Raw genomic sequence first — 22,982 nt, 5'->3', positions numbered from 1 at the left:
GAACATTTCACACTTACGACTACAAGCTGTGGAAAGACTGAGAATGATTTTGGATGTTGTGACTTATTTTCAACAGATATTGCAGTAGGGGCTCCATATGATGGTTATGGCAAAGTGTACGTTTATCATGGATCCAAGAATGGAATCAATACAAAACCAGCACAGGTAAAGAAATTAAACTTCACTATATATAATTTGCCTTGCACAAACCTAAAGCAATAACAGGCCTGTCCCTCTTCTCCATTTTCATTAACATTAGTAGGTGGTGAGTGTGCAGAAAAGTGACAAGACCCTTCATAGATTGCATTGCTGACCAGAAAGATTACGAATTAATTACTGATTTTAATGTGTATTTTTCTTTCTGGAACCGTCATTTGTCACTAACAACATGTAGAAAAGGAAAAAGGCATGTAGATGTTTAAATTTGGGGGTTTTGAAAGAATTTTTTTTATTTGAAAACAATTGGGTTCTTCTTTTTCCTATGACTACTTCACTTTCTTTTTAAAATTATGTATGCCTTTTTTTCATGAGCACTGCTGTGTTCAGTTTGCCAGGTGAGAATGGAACTTGATTACCCTTCCTAGAATACTTCTAGATGACTTTTTCAGTTTCAAGTACCTGTTCTGCATAAGTACTATAAAGATAAGCTAGGTAACATTTCTATGCGAAACAGTAATTTCTGGTACTCACTGCTATTGCAAAGTAACTTCTTGGAAGAAAAGCAAATCATCTTGGCACTTCAGTGTCATTTACCTCAACACAGAGGTCCCGTTTCCTTGTCTCTCTTCTCTCTTTCTGGACACAAGACAAAAATGTTCACTTGTTACTTACTTCGCTTTTATATCTTTTAAATGTCTGAATTCCCTCAATCTGTTTGCTCTTTAGATTCTTGATGGTGAAAAAACAGGCACTAATTTCTTTGGTTACTCTATTGCTGGAAGCATGGACCTGGATAAAAATTCCTACCCTGATATTGCTGTTGGTTCCCTTTCAGACTCTGTATCCATTTTCAGGTATCGTATACAGAACTGTCACTGTATAAACCCAGAGTTTTGGGTTTAATTTTTTTACATACAAGTTGCTTGGAAGTAACAAAAACCTGTTTGCAGAGGAGTGGATTTTTCTTTCAAGAAGCTGGAAATTCTAGGAGAAAAAGATTCCATAAATTTGTTTGTTACTTTATCCCCCTCTTCTTATTGAGAAGCTGCTTTACAGTCAAGACATGTTGAGAGTATGAATGTGGACAGTTACTGTGAAGTGCTGATGTGTGCAGTGTGTTTGTGCCCTTGCATTGTCCTGTGGTAACTCACTTGGATCCCATGTCCTTTGATGGAATTAAAGGTGGTAAGTAATTCTTTGGCCTTAGGAAAGAAGTTGTTAACAGATACATCTCCTAGAGCTTTTGTTTGCTGCTGTTACATAAATCTAATTCTGCTTTATTGAAGACAAAAAACCAAAACCACCCCCTCTCTTTTGTAGCTGAGGGTCTGAAAGCTGTGAGGCACACAGCCTTGCTGAGATTGCAGTGGGATCCATGAAACAGCTGTGAGAAAGCCCTGCAGATAGAACCCTTTTGTATTTCTGTAGCACCTGCCTTAGGGATGAAGTCACAGTCTTTAGTAGATCTCTGCTTTTTTTCCAGTACTGCTGAGGTGAATTACTAGTAATGAGCAGGAAGAAGACTCTTTCCTCATCAGAGCTGTGAACGGTGCATCAGGCTCAGGTCTTTGGAGGAGCAGGGACTCCAAAAACTGGTTATCTTGATTTGGGGGCTGAGAACAACTGTACCATTCAGGCAGAAAGACCTTTCCTACAATTTTTTGATGATCCCATCTCTGAGATGTGTAATATCTGTGTACAATACACTCTGTGTGTGTGTGTATATATATATATATATATATATATACATACACACAGACTTTGAAACAGCTCCCACCCAAAGCACAACTCATAGAGTTGGTGAAAGGGAAATTGGTTATTAGATTAAGAGTTCTGCTTTACTCAGAAGGAGCTTTAATCATTTGCTGATAAAGGCAGTAGAAAAACTTTTACAAAGGTGAGAACAAAACCCATTTATGGGGAGAAAGTAAAAAAGGCTGGCCTGGTTAAAAGAGATTTGCTAGAGGAGGAGGAGGGGGCTCAGCAGCCATTTTATATAACCCTTAGATGCTTTGATGAGAGCGGGGATCAGCTCATTCATTTGTTCATGTTTCTTACCCCTTCCAAAAAGGAAGGGATAGAAGTCATGCTGAATTATGGCTACTGCCTGCATGCTGAAGAGTCAGAGAGGGAAAATGTTTCCCACACTCACCCAGGCTCAAAGCTGTTGCGAATGTTAACGTGAATGAACTTTTAGTACCTACACTGGAGTGGGAACCATCACTTTGAATTTTCTGGGTTTTGTATTTTATATGTGTATAAAATGACAGCCACAACATCACATTAATGTACTTGTTTTTTTGTGACTTGCTTTGCTTAGTAGTTCTACTGCTCCTGCTTTAAGTAAGTTTTCATTGGTTTCTAACCATTATCAAATCCAAACTGTATTTCTTGGGGTGCCTTCATTGCAAATAAGTGAGGGCATGGAGGACATCTGAATTAATCGTTTGATTAATCTTAATTGAAACTTTATGTTCCTTTTTTGATGTTTTTTCTATTACCCATTTCTCACCCAATTGAAGATCTCGGCCTGTGATAAGCATTAGAAGAAGCATTACAGTACAGCCTGACAGAATTGATCTAAAGAACGCTGAAGACCCTAGTAAAATATGGTAAGTTTTTAAAAAATTACAGTATCAGAAGCCTTGGTGTAGTGAGTGTTCTGTTGCCAAAAATCTTTCAGTCAGTGATGAAGTTAAAGTAAAGGGATAGAATAGTCATGCAGCTTAACAAACTGCAGCTGCAGGTAGTCATTTTGACTTTCTGAATTTGCTATGAGTGCTGTGCTAAAGACAATGTGCAGCATGTTCCATTTGGAATGCAGTTTTTGAAAAGAAATGGCAGTTTGCCACTTATGACTTTCAATGCTTATAGAATATCTTTACTTAAACAGCTTTCACTTGATTAGAGATTTAAAAGCAAATGACAGAAATAAGTTTTTCTGTTCTTATTAACCATTTTTACTTGCTTTGCAATTCAGCTCACTAAGTAGCAAGTTGCTGTTCTACCATGAAAGTCACAGCTGTAAGACTGATTGTATCAATCAATGAACTATTTAAACTCTTCAGTCTGTTGGACCATGCCTTAAAGTTAATATTAATTTCTTGGCACTTTTTACAGGATGGATGTGAAAGCATGTTTTCAATACACTGCAAACCCCAGTGACTTAAATCCAAGAATAAGTAAGTTTTGAAGATAAATATGTCTGATCTGTCATGTGTTTTGTTTTGTTTTTTTTGCCCCCTTTAGGTCATATCATGGAAGATTAGTACTCAAATTATAGTGACTCATCTCAGGCTGTGACTTGTCAAATTTAAAGTGTGACTCAGTACTAAGGCAAATCACCCATTGCACTGTACATAGAGTAATGTGTATTTAGAACCACTCTGGTGTGTTAGGAAACTCTGTAGGTGACAGACTGAACTGAAGCTTTCTTGTTAATTAACTGCTTATGAGCAAATGGCTGCCATACAGACCAAAACCATTTTGCCTCTTACTGCTGCTTTAGAAAAATGTTCCATTTTATAGATCATTAGTAAACGTTATTTCTTATTGGAAACTTACCTTATGAAATAGTTTTCTGTATTCATGAAAACAGTTCTGTGGAAATCAGTAACTGAAATAAAAAAAATGTGTATTAATAGGATCCTGGAAGACTGTGCCATAAGTATAGTCAACATTGTGAAGCATTATTTTTTCATGTCTCCTGTTTTTTTTTCTCTTGTTCCCTACACCTAAGAAAACTGCTTAGGATTTTTCAGAGGAACTAAGAAAAATTTTAAGCTCAAACCTCCCTTCTCCTCCCATGTTGTCTTGAGTTTCTTGGTTACTTGTAAAATCCATGGGATGTGCCTGAACAAGGTCCTAGTCCTTCAATAGGTCAAGTGTTTTGAGCTCTCATGAGGTGGCTCACATGTGCCTCATTCTGTGCTCCTGAGGACTGGCAGGCTTGCTGCGACATTGAATTAGCCTCATGAATAGAGAGATGATTAAAAGATGCACAGAGTTCAGCTCTATCAAAACATGCTTCAGCATACAACTAAAAAGCTCTTGGCATACTTTTGCTTTCAGTGTTAAAATTAACAGCATACCTTGGCCTCAAAGTCTTGATGGCTGCTTAGGAAGTGCTCTTGTGACAGACTTCAAGGAGAGCTGAGCCAGGAGTGTTTTACAAAGTTCTGTATCTCAGCTCTCCACTGGCTCCACAGCATCAATTACAGCTCTTCCAGCCAGCTCTGGATGCTTGTAAAGTGATGGGCTACTTTTGAGAATAAAAAGCTCTGGTTTAGAAGTTTGCTTCAGATGCACGCGCAGCGTATCTGGCCCTCCACTGGAGAGGGCTGAAACTGACAGATGGAGAGTTTTGTAAAGAACTGGAAACAGTTCATGAGGCCCAGCACTGGCTGAAAGAGTCTTCTAGAACATTGTAAGATCATACTGGAGAAATTGAAGTTCTTTTTAATAGTGACCTGTTTTACTTCTTCATACAGAGATCAACTATACATTTGAAGCAGAAAACGAGAGGAGGCAGCTAGGGCTGCCATCCAGGGTACAGTTTAAAGACCACCTATCTGATCAGTTTACTGCAAGTACAACCCTAAAGGGGCAGAACTCAAAAGAGTGTGTGACAACCAAGCTTGTACTGCAGGTAAGGCAGAATATTTTTATTTAGTTTAGATCCAATTAAAACAAAAGCATTATCTTTTTCTCAGCCTCATGGTACCTTGGTAGATAACTTAAGTTGCATGCAACTTAAGTTTTTCCCTGCATGCCTACTGCTTCCTCTTGTTGCCTTTCTTACAAAGTATCAATAAAAACTGCAGCTACTACAGCATGCTCTGGAGGTCAGTAGAGCTGAGCTGATTTAGAATAAATACCAAAAGCGCACAGCTGTTTCTAACAGAAGTAATTGCTATAGAATTTAATGATGTGACTGGCTAGGAAAAGAATTTTAACCCACAGGTTTTAGAAGGGCAGGACAAGACAGCTTGGTATATGTGCTATCTGACTTGGCTGCTACACTGGCCCTCCAAGGTGGCAATGCTCCAGGAGCTGAACAGCCAAGGTGGCAATGCTCCAGAAGCTGAACAGATTCTATCTGTTGTTCAGCAGCAGTGAATCGGCCTTCAAGGTTGCTTTGGACTACAGCAAATTAAAGAGCTTGAACTTACACAATAGGGACTTACTTTTGCTGTTCTAGTGTGCATTTCATTTGTCTGAGTTACCATCTGGTGTTCTTCCTAGGAATTCTTAATAGTGACAGAAATCATCAGATTGGGAAGCCAGAAAGAAATATAGACAGTAGGGCTGTGCTTCTCATTTTTATTTCCATATAGTAAAGAGTTATAATATTGCAAAATGTGGCAGAAAATATTTTGCTCTACTTCTTGTTATAAATTGTGTATCAAATGCTAGTTTTTGCACTGTACACTAACTATGCCGTTTAAAATATTTCAGCCAGAAAAAATTAAAGATAAGCTGCGCCCTATCCCAGTATCAGTCAGCGTTAAAATTGCTGGCCTGGAGTCCAGCTCACCAGCCGTAAGAAAGGAGAGAGCACTTCCAGACCTTATACCAATTCTCAATTCAAATGAATCTGAAACAAAGACCACAAAAGTAAGTCTTGGATACCATGTTTTCCCATAAATTTGCACCTTGATAAATCACTGAATTCCAAAGACTGTAGAAAGCTGAAAAGAAGTAACTGGGGTGGTACTGGACTTGTAACTACTGTGTTATGTTTTGTTATGAACTTGCTACAGAATATTGTGAACTACATCCTGTGCTGCTTTTTTGTAACAATCAGACTGAAGGATGTTTTTCCTCATTAGAAGTGTACCTCTCATTTAGAGTTATCTATCTCTGCCTCTTAGTCACATTTAAAATCCTAAATTATCAGCATTAAGGGCTATGTCTCACAAAGAAAAACTGTCTTAGTAGGCAAGAAGTGAGCCAGGTTAAAAATCTTATTCCATCCAGGAAAGTGCCTCTGAGTTCTCTGTGGATACTTTAAGCAGTAGACATCAGAAATCTTGTTTTAAGCTATTATGGGGCATGCAGTGAAAATGATTTGGTTTTCTTTAGGTGGAGTTCTTAAAAGAAGGATGTGGAGAAGACAACGAATGTCACAGCAATCTGAAACTTCAGTACCGGTTTTGCAGTAGAGAAGGAAATGAAGATAGGTTTACTTACTTACCCATGTAAGCTTTGATTAACACATTGATAAAGTTCAAATTATTAATAAGCGCTTGAAAGAACTTTTAGGATAGGGTTCTGGGAGACAGAGCAGCTTTGTTCTGTTAGTCTGACCTACACAGTCCTGTGTAGAAGCACTGATTTGTCTGGGCAAGGAAAGACAGGGAGTGGGGATGAGCTTTAGAAGAGTGTTGGTGCAGAAACACAGATACAAGTGGCCACAACTGTGGACTAAGACTTAGAAAAATGTTTCTGACCCCTGGAGAAAAGAAATTATAAATCAGTCTTGCAGTAAATTTTGTGTGAAACTGTTAACTGTTTTTGAGATGACATTTGATTGCAAGTATGACCAAACTATCTATTATAGTAGCCCAGGACTCTCTGGGAAAAAAAGCCTATGACCACTGAGGTGGTCTTCCAGGGATTCTTCCCTAATAGAGACAACTCGATGTGGGTAAACCATAATAAGAAGGAAACTTAAATGCACATTTGTTTTGCTAATGCACACAATCCTCTCTGTACTCTGTTTCTGTAGTGAAAATGGCATGCCAGTGCTTGTTCTGAAAGATCAGAAAGATATTGCCCTGGAGATAACAGTGACAAACAATCCATCTGATATTAAAAATCCACAAAAAGATGGTGAAGATGCATATGAAGCTAAACTAATCGCAACTTTTCCAGACAGTCTGACATATTCTGCATTCAGGGAGATGAAGGCTTATCCTGTAAGTATTTTTAAGAGAAAGTCAATTTAAAAAACAATAGTCAATTTAAAAAACATTTTTAGCGTATTTTCACTTTTAAATGTGCTCTGTTTTACCAGGAGAAACAGCTAACGTGTAGTGCTAACCAAAATGGTTCTCAAGCGGAATGTGAACTTGGAAATCCTTTCAAAAGAAATTCCAATGTAAGTTGCACCTGTTTCACTCCAGTTTGTAAAATCTGATTCCTGACTGCTGTGGTCTGAATTTTCTGTCATAACTTGAAATTTGATTTGGATCTGTCTTTTTAGTACTAGAACATGTTGGTATATATCTATAATATTGTATATATTAATATAGTTTTTATTAAATGTTTACATATTTTGTGGTGTTCTTTCTTATCTAGGTAACCTTTTATCTGATCTTAAGTACCACTAAAGTTAATGTTGATACAACAGACTTGGACATTAATCTGAAGTTGGAAACGTAAGTTGTCTTTGAGTGTGTGCACTCTATTTATAAACAGTTGTAAACATTTTGAACTAATTTGTTCAATTCACAAGCAATTTAATGCTAAAGTGAAAACTGCTAAACCCAGCATTGTTTTGTTTCTGTTCTAGGACAAGCACTCAAGTTAATTCAACTCCAATTACAGCTAGTGCTAAAGTGGTTCTTGAATTGCTTTTATCACTCACTGGGTAAGTGTTGATAGCATAACAAATGGGGGGCTGGGTATGACGGTTTCACTGCAGACTTCATTAAAATCTGATTATTCTTCTCCACCCCCACCTGAACAGAGTTGCTAAGCCTTCTCAGGTGTATTTTGGAGGTAACATCGTTGGTGAGAGTGCTATGAAATCGGAAGATAATATCGGAAACCTCATAGAGTATGAATTCAGAGTGAGTAATTTACATTAATGCCACCGGCTGTTTTTAATCAAAGGAACAGCTTCTCTCTTTATGCATATAAAGACTTGGAAAAGTCACTGGATTTAGAATTGGCTTTTCTTGTCCCAAAATCCTGACTTCCTGATCAGAACATCGTGCAGTCTGACTGCAGAATAGAGTTCTTTTGGGCCTAGATGTTTTATGATTGCATTTTGTTGAAGAGGCCTGAGGCTGGCTGTGTTTTAGATGGTTTTATTGGAGTAGTTCATGCACCTGAAGTTGTGTGCAGGCATCAAATTGTGCATGTGGGAAATAAACCCCAGAACCCTAACTGTGGTGTGCCCAGGTGTTAGCTGTACTCATGCAGGATTGAGCAGGCACAAATAGACACCATGGAAGGCACTGTGAATGCATGGATCTATTTCTCTGTTTTGGTCTTCTGTCTAATTAATAAGCAAGGACAAGGCTAAGAGATGATTTTCGTTCTGTACAAACTGTTTATCAGTAAGGGAGTTGCTTTTTCTACATCATTAATGCAAGTCCTGCTGTCTTTGTACATAGTAGTTGGTCAAGATTAAAAATAACTTCAGTAAATTTTTCACTAACCTACACACAGGTATTAAAGTAGAATCAGTAAAAGTATGTGTTAGGACTTTTGGTATTGGTATTACAAACAGTAACACTAAGAGTGAAAAATAGGCTGAGAAACAACTTCCAGAATTACAGAGCAAGAGCTGTCAGAGTCCTCAAACTTGCAATTGGCCTATTACATGCAATGGAACCATTTGTTAACTAAAGTGGAGTTCAATGTGGTTTCACATGAAGATAGATTTCTAAGAATCAACAGCCTAAAAGAATAGCAAATTTAATCCTTCTATGTTTAAACTCTGTATTTACTTGTTCTCCAAGTGTGCTAGTTTTGCTATATGCTTTGTCTTTATACTGTTTCAACCGTCTTTCATCTGCTCTTAAATTTCCTGTTAGGTGCATGCTTAAGTAACACTTCTGATTGAGAAGAAAATCCCTTTATATGAAGTATTCCACAGTTTAAAGAATGTTTGTTTTAACAGGTAACTAACTTGGGTAGACCACTGAAAACATTTGGTACTGCTTCCCTGGACATCCAGTGGCCGAAAGAAATTAGTAATGGCAAATGGCTGCTTTATTTGATGAAAATAGATTCCAAAGACTTGGAAAAAGTCTCCTGTCAACCTGAGAATGAAATCAATAGTTTGCACCTTGTGGTACGTTACCCTGTCTTCTGCTGATGAATTAGCACAACATAAATTTACATGCAGTATGTGGTGGTAGGGTACAAGAGCCTGCCTCCAGAAGGATTTTATCTTATGCAGCTCACAAGCACAATACATGAACAATGTATCACAAATTAAGTCCATTAAGAGATACTGCAGCATCTGGTGAAGATTACATGCTGAGGGACAGATGCCATGTCATGGTGACTGTTTCTGCAAAGGGTGTTTTTGTCATATGTTCTTACAGTATGAAATCACTGATTAACAGATTTTGCCAGCATTTTTGAAATCAAGTTCTTACACAGAAAACAATGAACAGTAGTAAACATTTCCCCATGTATATTTAACTCCATGTACTTTTAGAGAAAAGGTTTGCAATTAAATTTTCTTACTTACAAAAAACGAGAGAGAAAAGATTTCTCAAGCTAAATTTCACAGCCCTTCATTGTGCCTATGTAGCAAGATTTTTTTTTGTTTCCTAGAACCCTGAGACTTCATTACTTTTTGTTTTCCTATAATCTGAAGATCCTTTGGGAGGAGTTTTAATTTTCATCATTAAAACTGCACGCACATAAACCCGTTCTTGTCAGATTGCTACACTGGTTAATACAACCTTCAGTGAGTATAGTTAGTATACAGTTAAAAAAACTCCATAAAGCCAAGGAAGAAAGTATCTACTGAATGAAAGTAGCACAGTCTTACTCTGTTAGCATTGTAACAAAAATGGAAATAGCATGGAAAACTTCATAAATCCAAAACTCCCTTGATCTTTCTTTACTACCATTTGAGAATACCTATTTAACCTTGACTCTATGACTAGAAGTAAGTGTAGGTAAGCAGGGATTTACATGTGTGTAATGACTTGACACAATTGCTCACTGAGCTAATTTCTTTGCTTATGTTAGGTCAGAATTAAGAGGTACATCTGACAGATGACTAAGCAGATTCTTACTTTTTTTTTTTCACTTTTCTTTTAGGAATCCCATAACTCACGAAGGAAACGTGAGGTTGCAGAGAAGCAGATGACAGATGGCAAGACACTTTCTTTATTCTCAGAAAGAAAATACAAGACCTTGGTAAGCATATTGCAACTATCGTCTGGTCAGATACTGCCTCCCCCTGCACTTGTAAGAGGTCTTTTCTTTAAGAGTTTGGCAGGGAGGGGAAAAAAGTCTCTCTTTGTTTTTATTTCAAAACCAAGTATCAATTTTTTAAAAAGTAGACCACTTAGATAATCTAGAGATAAGAGACACAGCAAAGAATTTCTCCATAGTTATCTACATTAAAATAAAGAGATAATGGCATATTATTTGCGTTTTCCTATTGCTGTCAGTGCAAACAGGTTTTGGTTCTTGCACAAATATGTATATAATAAAATTTTTAATCAAGAGGTTGTCAGGGTGGGGCGGGTGTTTAAACAATGTGTGAGGGTGTGCTTTTATTTACACACAGAAATTTGTAATTGCAGGACTGCAATGTGAATGCACGCTGTGTGGACATAAAATGTCCCCTGAAGGGTTTAGACAGCAAGGCATCCATTGTGCTGCGTTCCAGATTGTGGAACAGTACTTTCTTGGAAGTAAGTCTTCTTACCTGCCAGTTTGGAAGGTCAGGCTTCTTTCCTGTCCTGTGTCTAATGTCTGTATTTTATTTTGGAACAGGAATACTCTAAAATGAACTACCTGGATATTCTTGTCAGAGCTTCGATCAGTGTTCCGGCTGCAGCTAAGAATGTTAAACTCACAAATGAAGTTGCTCAGGTAGGTTTAACATTAGTGCTAACCGTATGTTGTGATATTTTCAGCTTATGTCAAAGGCTGGGAAAAAAAACCAAACCATTTTAAATCAGAAGCAGCTAAACTACCACACCTTTTTAACTGAGTTTTGAATTATTGATCATTTTTATCTTTAATTGGATTGGAAAAATTCACTACCATACTGAAATGATACCAGTAGGATCTTTTTCTTCAAAAAATGTTTGGTAAATGAGAGAAGCCATTGTGCTAGGAAAGAGGTAAGATTTGTATAAATTGCAGCTATATATTAAAATCAGATGCTTCTGAAACACTCTTTCCATCTTTCTTTGCATACTTTATCTCCCTTAGGTACGTGTTACTGTTTTTCCTGCAAAACCAGTAGCACTTTATACAGGAGTACCTTGGTGGATCATCTCGGTGGCTATTTTTGCAGGAATACTGATGCTCGCACTGTTGGTATTCTTGCTGTGGAAGGTGAGTTTTTATTCATCTAGTTATCTTACATTTTCCAGTCTACAACTGACAGGATAGAAAACTAATGAACCAAATGACTAAATATTTTAGTTTGTATTTGGAATTCAAAGTAGAGAAAAACTGCCCTTTCCTTCATCAGTTTCTGGTTCACAGTACTTGGAATGAAAATGGTTACATAGGAAGATGCATTATGAAATTTTTCTGTTTCCACATCCTCAGCTTCGGCGATCATAGATACATGTACTTGGGAGCTTCTGCAGTTAGCTGTAAAACTCATGAGACTAAAACTACTACAAATGTAACTAAACTAAAACTATCTACAAATATTTTAGTAGGGCTTTGTTCTCAGAACATTAGAAATATCATTAAGCTGGTGGTAGACTAGAATAACCAAAAGGTACAGAAGTAATACATAGCCAAATGCATTGGTGAATTGCTGTAGAATTAAGTTTTTTATCTAGAAACCCTAAACGAGTAAATAAGTGCATGTAACAAAAGGTTAACTATTTGCAAAAGAAAACCTATTTTTCTAACTACTTGGGGTGTTCTTACAGCTCTGTAGTTCCAAGTAAAACAGGACTGTCCTTTTATTAGTTTTTACAGTCCTAGGTAGGTAGTATTTGCTGTTATGGGACTGCAGAAGGTTATTAAGAAAAAGAGGTGAAAAAAGAACATCCTGTATGGAACTTACTTTCTTCTGGAGAAACTGCAGTAATAAGCTTTGCTGAGAGGTACCATTTGCTGCAGGTTACTTCCTACAGGATAGTTCTGAATTCCTTATTTCCTAATAAATGCTCAGCCCCTTCTGCAAATCTTGATGAATTAGTGCTTTGGGTGGGCTGTTAAGTTATAACTCGTTTTGCTGCTCATGAAAATACACAAAACTTCACACATAGCACAGAATGCTTCTTTTGATGACACTGTGCTGTGTCTTCTGAAGGACAAACATGTTGCTTCAAAGACAGGTACATGATTGGTTTAAGACAAATGCTTGTGTGGTACAGGTCAAGGCAATTCTCATTTTTGTTCTGCCTTAAATTTTTGCCTATCCTGTGCACTAGTCCACAAATGGATTTCTGTATAGACTTCTTTGTGGCCTCCACAGACTGTTTTAGCTGCTGTGGACATCGTTGATAGTACATTACAAATTTATCAAAATGCCTCTAAAATAATATTCTTTAACTCAGGTTATTCTACTGTTTTACAGAGCAAGTCAATCTAAGAAGCTGTCAGATCTAGTAACAGCTGAGCTCTCGTGATATTTTTGTTACTATTTTTGCCTGTGAAGTCATAATGGGAAGAAAGTTTACAGAGTTAATTTAAGGCAGTTTTTAATAGGTTTGATTTCTTACAGTCCACAAAAAATTGACTAAATACCTTGCTTCCTTGTAGTGTGGTTTCTTCAAGCGAAATAAGAAAGATCATTACGATGCCACATATCACAAGGCTGAGATCCATGCTCAGCCATCTGATAAAGAGAGGCTTACTTCTGATGCATAGTATTGATCTACTTCTGTAATTGGTAATTGATGACTTTTTTTTTTAATTTTTAGCTGTGGCACATGCTCTGGTTGCAGTGGCTAACTGTGAGGCTTTTACTGCATTTGTTCTGTTAACTTGGGGATTTCAAACTATGGTACTTGCTTGCTCACTCTGTCAATGGATTTTCAGCTTAGGTGCACATGAACAAACAGGTGTTTAGCTTGGTCTAAAAAGCTTCTGGTTTGTTTCTTTAGAAGACATGCTGATCTTTGCAATGTTTTTTATTATTACTGTTTTAATTTGTTTTAACAGTGTAAGTAATTTTTTTTTTAAGCTTCAGAGATGGTAATCACCACTGCAGAGTTAAGATTCAAAGCTAAGACTAGGTAGATGACAGATACACTTGCTTTACTAACCTTTATTGCATGCTAAAAGATACACATTGCTTGTAATGGAAGGATTTCCACAATGAGAATTTAATTGCTGTGGAAAGATCTGTTTTCCTTCAATTCTACAGTATGCTTTTCTAGGAACACACTCTCCTCTGCTTAAGCTACTAGATGCATGATGATTTATACTTCTAGCAACCTTTATTCAAATTAAGATATTACATGCATGTACATTGTATTAATTAAGTGGTGCTTGGGAGGAGAGGCATGGGGAGGAATTCTTGACTAAAATAATGTCAGAAGAACGTTTAATGAAATCTTAACTAAGAGATAGCTAAAGATTCAGTCTATACCTCAGTGTAATTAAAAAAAAATAATTTCCGTATCAGTTCTAATACTATTTAAAAAAACCCCAAACAATCCACCACCCCAAAGAGTAAGAACAAAACCTTGCCATTGTAAATTTGTTGTTGTTGTACTTGTAATGACAGCTGTATAGTACAATGTCTCTTAAACTTAATCTTGACATCGGTGCCCCATAAACATGTGAAGCTGAGTGTCTGCCTGTCATCATCTTTGTGACACTGTGGCCGTAACTCCCACTTTGTTAGAAAATTGTTTTCAGTCCATTCCTCAGAATGTAGAATGCAGTTTTCCACTGGCTTTGATTAGAAATTGCAGGGCACAAATAAGCTGCTGCACTAGATTTCAAGTGATGTCTGTTTATTATCCTATGGCAAACTTAAACAAGACTCTGGTTCTAATATTGCATATATGTAGGTAGTTCAAGGGCCTGTAGCTGAGATGGTGCTTTGAAAAACAAGGCCCTAGTGTAACTTTTTTTGGAGATCTTGGAAATCTTTCTCTATGTTTTTAAAAGTAGATCATGTCACCATACAGGAAAACACTGAAGAATATACATACCTACCATTGATTTAGCTTTCCTGAACTGTATCTACTTTGCATAGCATTAAGTTCTCTTATGATCTGAATAGCAGAGAAGACTTGAATGACTTAAAATAAATTCAGAAGGTTAGTGGAGGGAATATTTTAAGGTTTTAGATTACCACCAGATTGTGCTGTTTGTCTTTAACTGCTGCTGAACAGCTGATGGAGGCCTGCTGGCTCATGTTTTTACAGCTACATACACTATATTTTTGGCATATATGTATATTTGCTTCCAATTTTCTTACCTGTATATCTCTGCAAAGGAAGAATTTATTGCCTCTGTAATTGTAGTTCTTTGGCAGCAAGTTAAACTGCTCGTTTTCTTCTCTGCCCCAGTGCGGATTCTTCCGACGTTCCAGGTACGAACAGAGTGTCCCCCGATACCACGCTGTAAGAATACGAAGAGAAGAGCGACAGATCAAAGATGGGGAATACAAAGACCTTGAAACAAAACAGTGGTTCACAAAATGGAATGAAAATGAAAGTTATTCATAGGAAAAAAGATTATTTTAATCTACAGAATTCAGATAGAGGTTAAGGTTTTCTTGAATGGAATACTGATGGAGTTGTACTTAAAAACACTATGGACATTCACCATTCGGTTGTAGATATTACGACTTCTATTGAGGCTTTTGTTTGCACAGTTAAAATTGCTTCACGAAACTTCATGTGTATTATTTCCAGACTGCCTCTTTCCCCCATTCAAATCTAACTCACACTTTAGAAAATACTCTTGATTTGGGGTCTTCTCTGCAAAATATGCAAAACCACTACAGCAGACCTTTTCCTGTGATCCTAACCTTCTATGCAAGGAATGCATGGTTAAGGTCAAAAGACAGGTTCTCCATCCTTCCCCTCAATACATACTCCACTATAAAGACACAGTGCCCTTAACATGCTTTGTTCAGATATAATCTGAAGACCTGCAAATCAACTTTATTCACAGTCTTTGCATGCTGCAGTAGTTAGGGCTAACAAAAAAGCATTCTCTTAAGTTACATGTGCAATAGAGGTCATCTTGCTCCATTTTTAAGATCAGATTGTGTGATTCTTGCTCAAAACAAATATACACAGGTTTGGGTTTTTTTTCAAGAGAGGCTTGAATATTAGATGTACTTTTTGTATATATATATTTCAGTCATTTTTGTATTTATTTTTGTTATAAATCATCATCTCTTACTAACTGTTTAGGCCAAAGACTTAACTGGACTTTCAAATCAACTGTTTTTAAACTTCCAATTATGAGACCTGAGGCATTCACTGCATTGTAGCAAGTCACTGGAGATGCCAGTGCTTTCTAAAAATGTAAATATTTATTCCAATGATTTATACAGGGGCTTTCTTTCCCCCCTGATAATTGTAACTATGTTGGAGGAATTATCAGGTCTTGTAAAATGATTTGTATATTACTCAGATTATTTAAGGATTTGGACACCAAGCAAGAATAGGATTTTTAGATACACTTTTATACTTACTGGAAGAAAGCGAGAGGTTCTCTGGAAAGAGATTTCCAGCTTCCTAAGGACCTTGTGTTTGGCAAAAGGCATTGACTACTGCAGCTGTTACAAAGCACTTGAAGGAGGCTATAAATGCCCATCTTAAACTACAGGGATCTGAGCTGATCCACAATGAGACTACTGAATTGTCTTGAATACCTGAATGTTGATAAAAGTACAACCGCAATATTGTGTTTATCAGTAATCTAGTTATTGTAACATAACTGATAAAAATATTTAAAGAGTTTACTTTTTTACCCATGTTCTAAAGCTTTGGTACTATTTAAGAATGAAGATTTAATTCACAGTTAGTTTATTTCATGTGAAACAAAATTCTGCTCAAAAAGTATGTACATTAATTGCTAGTAATTTGAATTATGCAAAAACCTCTTGGTACTTTTTTCCCCTCATAGGGTAAAAAGCTGCTAGGAGGGCAGCTGTCAAGTGTATTACTTTTACTACTAACTTTGAACATACCTTCTTGGAAGGTGTGGTCACCTAAAAAGTTACCATTATAGAAAGAGCGTTAATCTAATAGGGTCTTCTTCCGCCCATGAAATAATCTCAGTATGTTGTGACTGATTTTATGAACACTTAATACATTCAGCTCTACCTAGCTTTTGAGCTTTTAAAATTCTAGCTTACTTGCTGAAAGGCTCAGAGCAGCAGTCGAAGCCAAGCTAATCAAGGGCTAAAAAGCTTGACAAATAGCCTTGGATTTAAAACCAGATTGGGGTCCTCACCTAATAACATGAATGTCTTAGCAGTGTTAAACTGAAAGTTCTTGAAAAATAAGTCGTGTCACTGGTATGGTTTTATTTCAGATTTTAAAAATACCAGCTATCAATCCTACATCATTCCATGATTAGAAATTACCTGTGGATATTTGTATAGAAGTGTGAAATAAATTTTTTTTAATTAAACATTTGCTAGTAGTGATTTCTTACCATAATTTACCAAGGTAGCAATTAATTCTAGTAAGTTCACCAGAAGAGTATGCTAGAAGTTGCAAGCTTTAACTAATTCTCAGTTTTGCTGTAACTCTCCCTGCACTCTCCCATGCCAAGGGGCAGCTACAGCAGCTGCAGGAGATAACACTCTTGTCTCATGCTTGCCGGATGGCTGCTGCCTGCAGCAGTTCCCAGGCACTGCTAAGAGTCAGGCATGGAGCCTGACAGAGCAGGCTCTGGCAAAGCACCAAGTGTCACCTCCCATGGGGCAGAGCTACCCTTTCTCCACACTTCATTCTTACTACCCAGGTACACACTATGCAGTTTTCTACAAGGGCTCCTGCCATACACGCGTTTCTGTAATGAGGGGAGACAGATATATCCCAAAATTAGTCAGTTATGTGAAGTCCTTATCTGTGTTTAGCAGTGGAAGAAGTTTGATACGGAGAGTCAATTACATGGTTGCAGGGTGGAGCTTCAACTCCATGAAAAAACTCAGAAAATAAAAACAAAGTAAAAAAACCAACATAAAACCTGTGGTTTATCTCAATTTTTGAGATGTTAGCCCCTCACAGGATGCTTTGCTCACCTTTGCTGAAAAGAAAGGCCTTTTGATGCAACAGAGCCTGAAGATAAGGCTTTGCTGGGTACATGCTAGACTAGTGTTTGTTGTTGCAGCCAAGAAACTGCTGATGGATCTTCCAGAGCATATAAAAGACATGGAGTCAAACCAGCTTCTATTAAACAGCTATTCACATAACCACACCCACAAACATTTGTCTAGGACAATACAAAATATGGACAGGGAGACCAGTTAAGTAGCTGGTCGCAGGAGGTATAGTACAAATATATTAGTTTTTATGCATGTTCATTTATACTACACACACACAGAGTACTAAATGTAGTACAGTACTACACATAATAGTGCATGTGTACAGATATACATTCATGCATATATTGTATTGTATTTGGTAGATATAGTATGTGTGTACTATGCATATATAGCCTAAGGTACAGAAGTAGAATGCTAGCAGACTGCCTTCGCTGTCACAGTACAGGAGACACCTCCTATGAGAGAAACCTTCCCTAGACAGGACCATTACAGCATAGTGTCAATAACTACCTGTGCAGAAGTTATATGTGGAAGAGATGGAACAGGGTGCTTGGATACAAGTGTCAGGAATTGGCATAGCGGTGAAGGAAAGCTATCCCAAGTGACACCAAAATGCCATTCCTCCTTCAGGGCACCCACCTGTCACTGCATGGCATCTGAACTAAAATAAACACACTACAGAGAACCAGTAAGCTGCTTGTGTACAGACCACTGCAGGAACTTCCTCCAGCACAAAGTAGGTGAGAGTGTCAGCAATTGCTTTGCAAATCCCTGGAGAAGAAACTCTGATGAAACCACCAGGCAACTAGTAACCAATGCTGTGAGCCAGAAGCAGTGCCAGGACATGCTTTTGTCTTGCTTGTCAGACAACACACCCGTGTGTGACAAAAATGGGAGAAGTATTTCTGTATGGTGGCTGTATAAGCAGTTGCTTCATTTTTTATCCCAGACCTCAGACATCTTTAGGTGTGCATTGTCTTCCCTGGCCATGCATTCATAATACTATGCACCTTTTATAACCTATAAAGCCTTGCTACAGCCCTAACCTTGATCCTAATAAGAAAAAGACAGCAACTCCTTACCCTGAGAGTCTACAGCCAGGGTGTGATACAGGCATGAGGGACCTGCAGTTTGTGTTTTCTGTTCTGGATGATAGACCCCTTTCCACCTTTATTTTCTACCTCGCCAAAATGGTTGTTTGCAAGCAGCACCTTTTCAGGGTCATACCTGGCTCAAAGATACTGCATTTTAAGAATTATCCACAGTTCTTTATCCTGTTACTTCTGTGAGTGCTCATTCTGCATTGCTTTCCCTGAGAAAAGTGCTCACTGTTTACACACTGTTTATTAAGAGAGAATAAGCTCTAGCTTACAAAGTGCAACGATTTATTTAGCCTCTTACAGCCTTTGACACATCTTTTGGCTGTGGACTGGCAAAGCTAACTTTAGGCAGTAGGACAGATTTTAAGGCAGGCTTTTCAGTTGCAACATCAGGCATCAAGACAGTAATGTATTAAACATAAAGGATGCCAATCCAGAGCCATCCTAAGAAACTGCAACAACTCAGTTTACAGCTTACTGGCTTACAGCTGCGGGGCCATTACAAAATGGTTTTAAGCACAGTAATTCGTAAGTAGGAGTGCTAAAGCATTTCACACTTTATTAGCATGAGTTAATGTGAGGTGGCCTGCAAAGAGCAATAAAGCAAAACCTATCAGTAACCTGTACTTGTGAAAGACCAGCAGGGACAGACAAGCCAGCACTCTCCGGCCAAAACAGAACAAGCCATTCGTATTTTGGCACAATGCAGAGGTACAGTCCGATCACAAACAAGATGAAGCAGTCTAATCTTAAACTATTGCTTCATTCTTATGTGTTATTGGTGCGGTTAACTGCTCAGAAAACTGCCTCTGGAGGCAAACTGAATTAGGGTTTTCTATATTTCAATGCAACATCAGAAACAAAGCCATTAATTCATTATGGTATCTTCCTCTCTCTAACAGGAGGCTTCAAGCAATCCAACAAATCACTAAACAGATTAATGTGACAGAAATAGATTCCTGCTCTAGCAGAGGCCATTGGATATCCACCCTTACTATCGAGTCATGGATTAGTCACAGGCACAAGGCACCTTTAAAGCAAACCAAGCAATATTTAGGAGTTGATTCCATGAGATACATTTATGGTGCAAATATAACTGTCCACAATTGAAGAAGCCAATTATACAGGGCCAGATCCACTCCGGTACCATATAGTGTACAATTTTGAACTACAGTGATTTATCAGAAATGCTTATAATCACTCTTAACTGCCTTTTTGGTTAATGTTTCTATCCGAGTTGGTCAAGAAAATATAAAATACCACTGCTTGGTACCTCATACGATGAAATAATTGAGTTTTCAATAGATGGTGAAACCAGGAGGGGCAGCACCAAAACCTCCACCCTGGACTTCCGAAGGGCAGACTTTGGCTTATTCAAGGAACTAACTCAGAAAGTTCCTTGGGAAACAGCCCTTAAAAACAAAGAAGCCCAGGAAGGCTAGACTTACTTCAAGAAAGAACTCCTGTGCCAAGAAGGCACAGAAACAGGCTGTGCCCATGTGCCGGAAGAGGAGCCGACAAGGGAGACAACCGGACTGGATGAGCAAGGAGCTTCTAAAGGAATTAAGGGAAAAAAAGAGGGTATATCACCTTTGGAAAAAAGGGGAGGTATCCCAGGATGAGTTTAAGGACATTGCTAAGTCTTGTAGGAAAAAAATTAGAGATGCAAAAGCCCATTTAGAACTTAGACTGGCCATGGCCGTAAAAGAGAATAAAAAATATTTCTACAAATATATTAATGGTAAAAGACGAGGCAAGGACAACCTCCACTCCTTATTGGATGTGGAGGGGAATATAGTAACAAAAGACGAGAAAAAGGCAGAGGTACTTAACACCTTCTTTGCCTCAGTCTTCAATAGTGGGACAGGCTGTCTGCAGGACAACTGGCCTCCTGGACTGGCAGATGGAATCGGGGACCAGTATAGTCCCCCTGTAATCCAGGAGGAAGCAGTAAGGGACCTGCTGACCCACTTGGATCCTCACAAGTCCATGGGACCTGATGGGATCCATCCTAGGGTGCTGAGAGAGCTGGCAGATGATCTGGCCAAGCCACTCTCCATCATTTATCAGCAGTCCTGTCTCACAGGTGAGGTCCCTGATGACTGGAGGCTGGCCAGTGTGATGCCCATCCACAAGAAGGGCCTGAAAGAGGAAACAGGAAATTCCAGACCTGTCAGCCTGACCTCGGTGCCAGGCAAGGTTATGGAACAGGTCATCCTGAGTACAATCACACAACCTGCAAGATGGTCAAGGGATCAGGCCCAGCCAGCATGGATTCAGGAGGGGCAGGTCCTGCCTGACCAACCTGATCTGCTTTTATGATCAGGTTACCTGTCTGGTGAATGCAGGGAAGGCTGTGGATGTAGTCTACCTGGACTTCAGCAAAGCCCTTGACACTGTCTGCCACAAGAAGCTCCTGGCAAAGCTGGCAGCTTGTGGTGTGGACAGGTTCACTCTGAAATGGGTCAAGAACTGGCTGCAGGGCCAAGCCCAGAGAGTGGTGAACAGTGCCACATCCAGTTGGCGGCCAGTCACTAGTGGTGCCCCCAGGGATCAGTGTTGGGCCCCATCCTGTTCAGTATCTTTATTGATGATGTAGATGAAGGAATTGAGTCCATCATCAGTAAGTTTGCAATGACACCAAGTTAGGGGCAGGTGTTGATCTGTTGGAGGGTGGAAGGGCCCTGCAGAGGGACCTGGACAGGCTAGATGGGTGGGCAGAGGCCAGTGGGATGAAATTTAACAAGGCTAAGTGCAAGGTTCTATGCTTTGGCCACAACAACCCCAAGCAGCGCAACAGGCTGGGGACAGAGTGGCTGTAGAGCAGCCAGGCAGAGAGGGACCTGGTTGAAAGTAGGCTGAACATAAGCCAGCAGTGTGCCCAGGTGGCCAGGAAGGCCAATGGCATCCTGGCCTGTGTCAGGAATAGTGTAGCCAGCAGGTCAAGGGAGGTTACTCTTCCCCTGTACTCAGCACTGGTCAGGCCACACCTTGAGTACTGTGTCCAGTTCTGGGCTCCTCAATTCAAGAGAGATGTTGAGGTACTAAAATGCATCCAGAGAAGGGCAACAAAGCTGTTGAGGGGTCTGGAACACAAACCCTATGAGGAGAGGCTGAGGGAGCTGGGGTTGTTTAGCCTGGTGAAGAGGAGGCTCAGGGGTCACCTCATTGCTGCCTACAACTACCTGAGGGGAGGTTGTAGGCAGGAGGGGTTTGGTCTCTTCTCCCAGGCAACCAGCAGCAGAACAAGAGGACTCAGTCTCAAGCTGTGCCGGGGGAGGTATAGGCTGGATGTTAGGAGGAAGTTCTTCACAGAGAGGGTGATTGCCCATTGGAATGGGCTGCCCAGGGAGGTGGTGGAGTCACCATCACTGGAGATGTTCAAGAGGAGACTGGATAAGGCACTTAGTGCCATGGTCTAGTTGATTGCTTAGGGTTAAGTAATAGGTTAGACTAGATGATCTTGGAGGCCTCTTCTAACCTGGTTGATTCTATGATTCATATGTTGCATTAGCACCCTAACAGCTGGTAAAGCGATTTAGGGTGACATACGGTTCAAGCATTTAAACAACAGAGATGTACTGTGTTATTAACCGTTCGGAAATACATCTGTGGAGGCAGAAACCCTATTTTCCTCTGTACTTTTTTCCCCGACAGCTGATACTGAAGTTAACCCTCCCCTAGTTTTTCTTTGCACGCAGTAGCCCAGCGCAAGGCACGAAGGGCTGGAGGAAGCCCTTCCCATACCCCCAGGCAGCTAAGCAGACACAGGTGCACCACTCAGGAGTCACACGGCTATTAAACTACAGATTAAACGCCTCAGGTGAAGTCTTGTTCTCACAGCGCCCATACCGGTTTCTGCTAACCTCCGCTTCAGGCCCGCCGGTCGGGGAGCCGAGTCCCCGCTGCGACCCAAGTTTCCCCCGCCGCTCGCGGGCCCCCACCCGTCAGGCCCAGACCCAAACGCAGAGAAGCGGCAGCACCACCGAGCGCGGCGCCACCGCCCACCCTCCCCAAACACAGTTTACCGAAAGAGCCAACCTCGCAGATAACCCTCCCACATAACCCTCCCACAGCAGACTGCCGACACTGATGCGTGGCCGCCTCTCAGTCTCGCCACGCGAGCGCACACACTTCTTGCCACAGGGACGCTCCCAGCCAGTGCCGGCCGTCCCCTCACGCCCACTGCGAAGCCTCCACACTGTAGCCCTTCACTGAGCCGACACTCGCCCCCGTGAGTAACGCCACAGTACCTGTTCGATGCCGGGCTCCTCCGGGAAACGAGCAGCGACTTCTCCCAGCGGCCAACCGAAGCAACCGAGCCGCCCCACAGGCAGCAACCTTGCCCGACTAAACGCACCTACTGCGAGTGCCGCCCCCGCCCCATTTTAGCTCCCTTGGAGCCGCCCTCTTCTCCGCCCCCTCGCCGCTGCGTGGGGCTGGGTAGGGAGGAGACACCCACCGCTTCGGGCACTTCCTCCCAGCTGCGGTGTGGAGGAGGCTGCTGCCTGAGCCGGGGACCTGGTGTGGCGGGAAATGGCGGCCGGGTTGCGCTGAGGGGGAAGGAGAGCCGCATC

The 22,982-nt window shown here is 40.0% G+C and overlaps 1 protein-coding gene across 4 annotated transcripts in view; it reads left to right on the top strand.

The window, feature by feature from the left end:
• Nucleotides 1-16,637, top strand: part of ITGA6 (integrin subunit alpha 6) — a 44,796-nt gene extending 28,159 nt beyond the window's left edge. For 2 of the 4 annotated variants that reach the window (XM_054381458.1, XM_054381460.1), the window contains 18 exons: nucleotides 77-165; nucleotides 886-1,013; nucleotides 2,682-2,771; nucleotides 3,280-3,341; nucleotides 4,650-4,807; nucleotides 5,617-5,775; nucleotides 6,244-6,359; nucleotides 6,890-7,079; nucleotides 7,178-7,261; nucleotides 7,462-7,541; nucleotides 7,676-7,753; nucleotides 7,853-7,955; nucleotides 9,014-9,187; nucleotides 10,174-10,272; nucleotides 10,665-10,775; nucleotides 10,858-10,956; nucleotides 11,302-11,427; nucleotides 14,583-16,637. In XM_054381458.1, coding sequence (XP_054237433.1) covers nucleotides 77-165; nucleotides 886-1,013; nucleotides 2,682-2,771; nucleotides 3,280-3,341; nucleotides 4,650-4,807; nucleotides 5,617-5,775; nucleotides 6,244-6,359; nucleotides 6,890-7,079; nucleotides 7,178-7,261; nucleotides 7,462-7,541; nucleotides 7,676-7,753; nucleotides 7,853-7,955; nucleotides 9,014-9,187; nucleotides 10,174-10,272; nucleotides 10,665-10,775; nucleotides 10,858-10,956; nucleotides 11,302-11,427; nucleotides 14,583-14,741 — 2,105 coding nt within the window. In that variant the 3' untranslated portion in view covers nucleotides 14,742-16,637. Of the gene's footprint in view, nucleotides 1-76; nucleotides 166-885; nucleotides 1,014-2,681; nucleotides 2,772-3,279; nucleotides 3,342-4,649; nucleotides 4,808-5,616; nucleotides 5,776-6,243; nucleotides 6,360-6,889; nucleotides 7,080-7,177; nucleotides 7,262-7,461; nucleotides 7,542-7,675; nucleotides 7,754-7,852; nucleotides 7,956-9,013; nucleotides 9,188-10,173; nucleotides 10,273-10,664; nucleotides 10,776-10,857; nucleotides 10,957-11,301; nucleotides 11,428-12,819; nucleotides 12,950-14,582 lie in introns of all 4 variants that reach the window. The other 2 variants (XM_054381459.1, XM_054381461.1) reach the window with 2 other exon arrangements.
• The last annotated feature ends 6,345 nt before the right edge of the window (nucleotides 16,638-22,982 follow it).

Source organism: Indicator indicator, chromosome 5 (assembly GCF_027791375.1).
Source record: "Indicator indicator isolate 239-I01 chromosome 5, UM_Iind_1.1, whole genome shotgun sequence".
In the NCBI taxonomy this organism is placed as follows: Eukaryota; Metazoa; Chordata; class Aves; order Piciformes; family Indicatoridae; genus Indicator; species Indicator indicator.
Note: the sequence above shows the minus strand (reverse complement) of the source record. Positions and strands in the feature narration are given on the sequence as shown.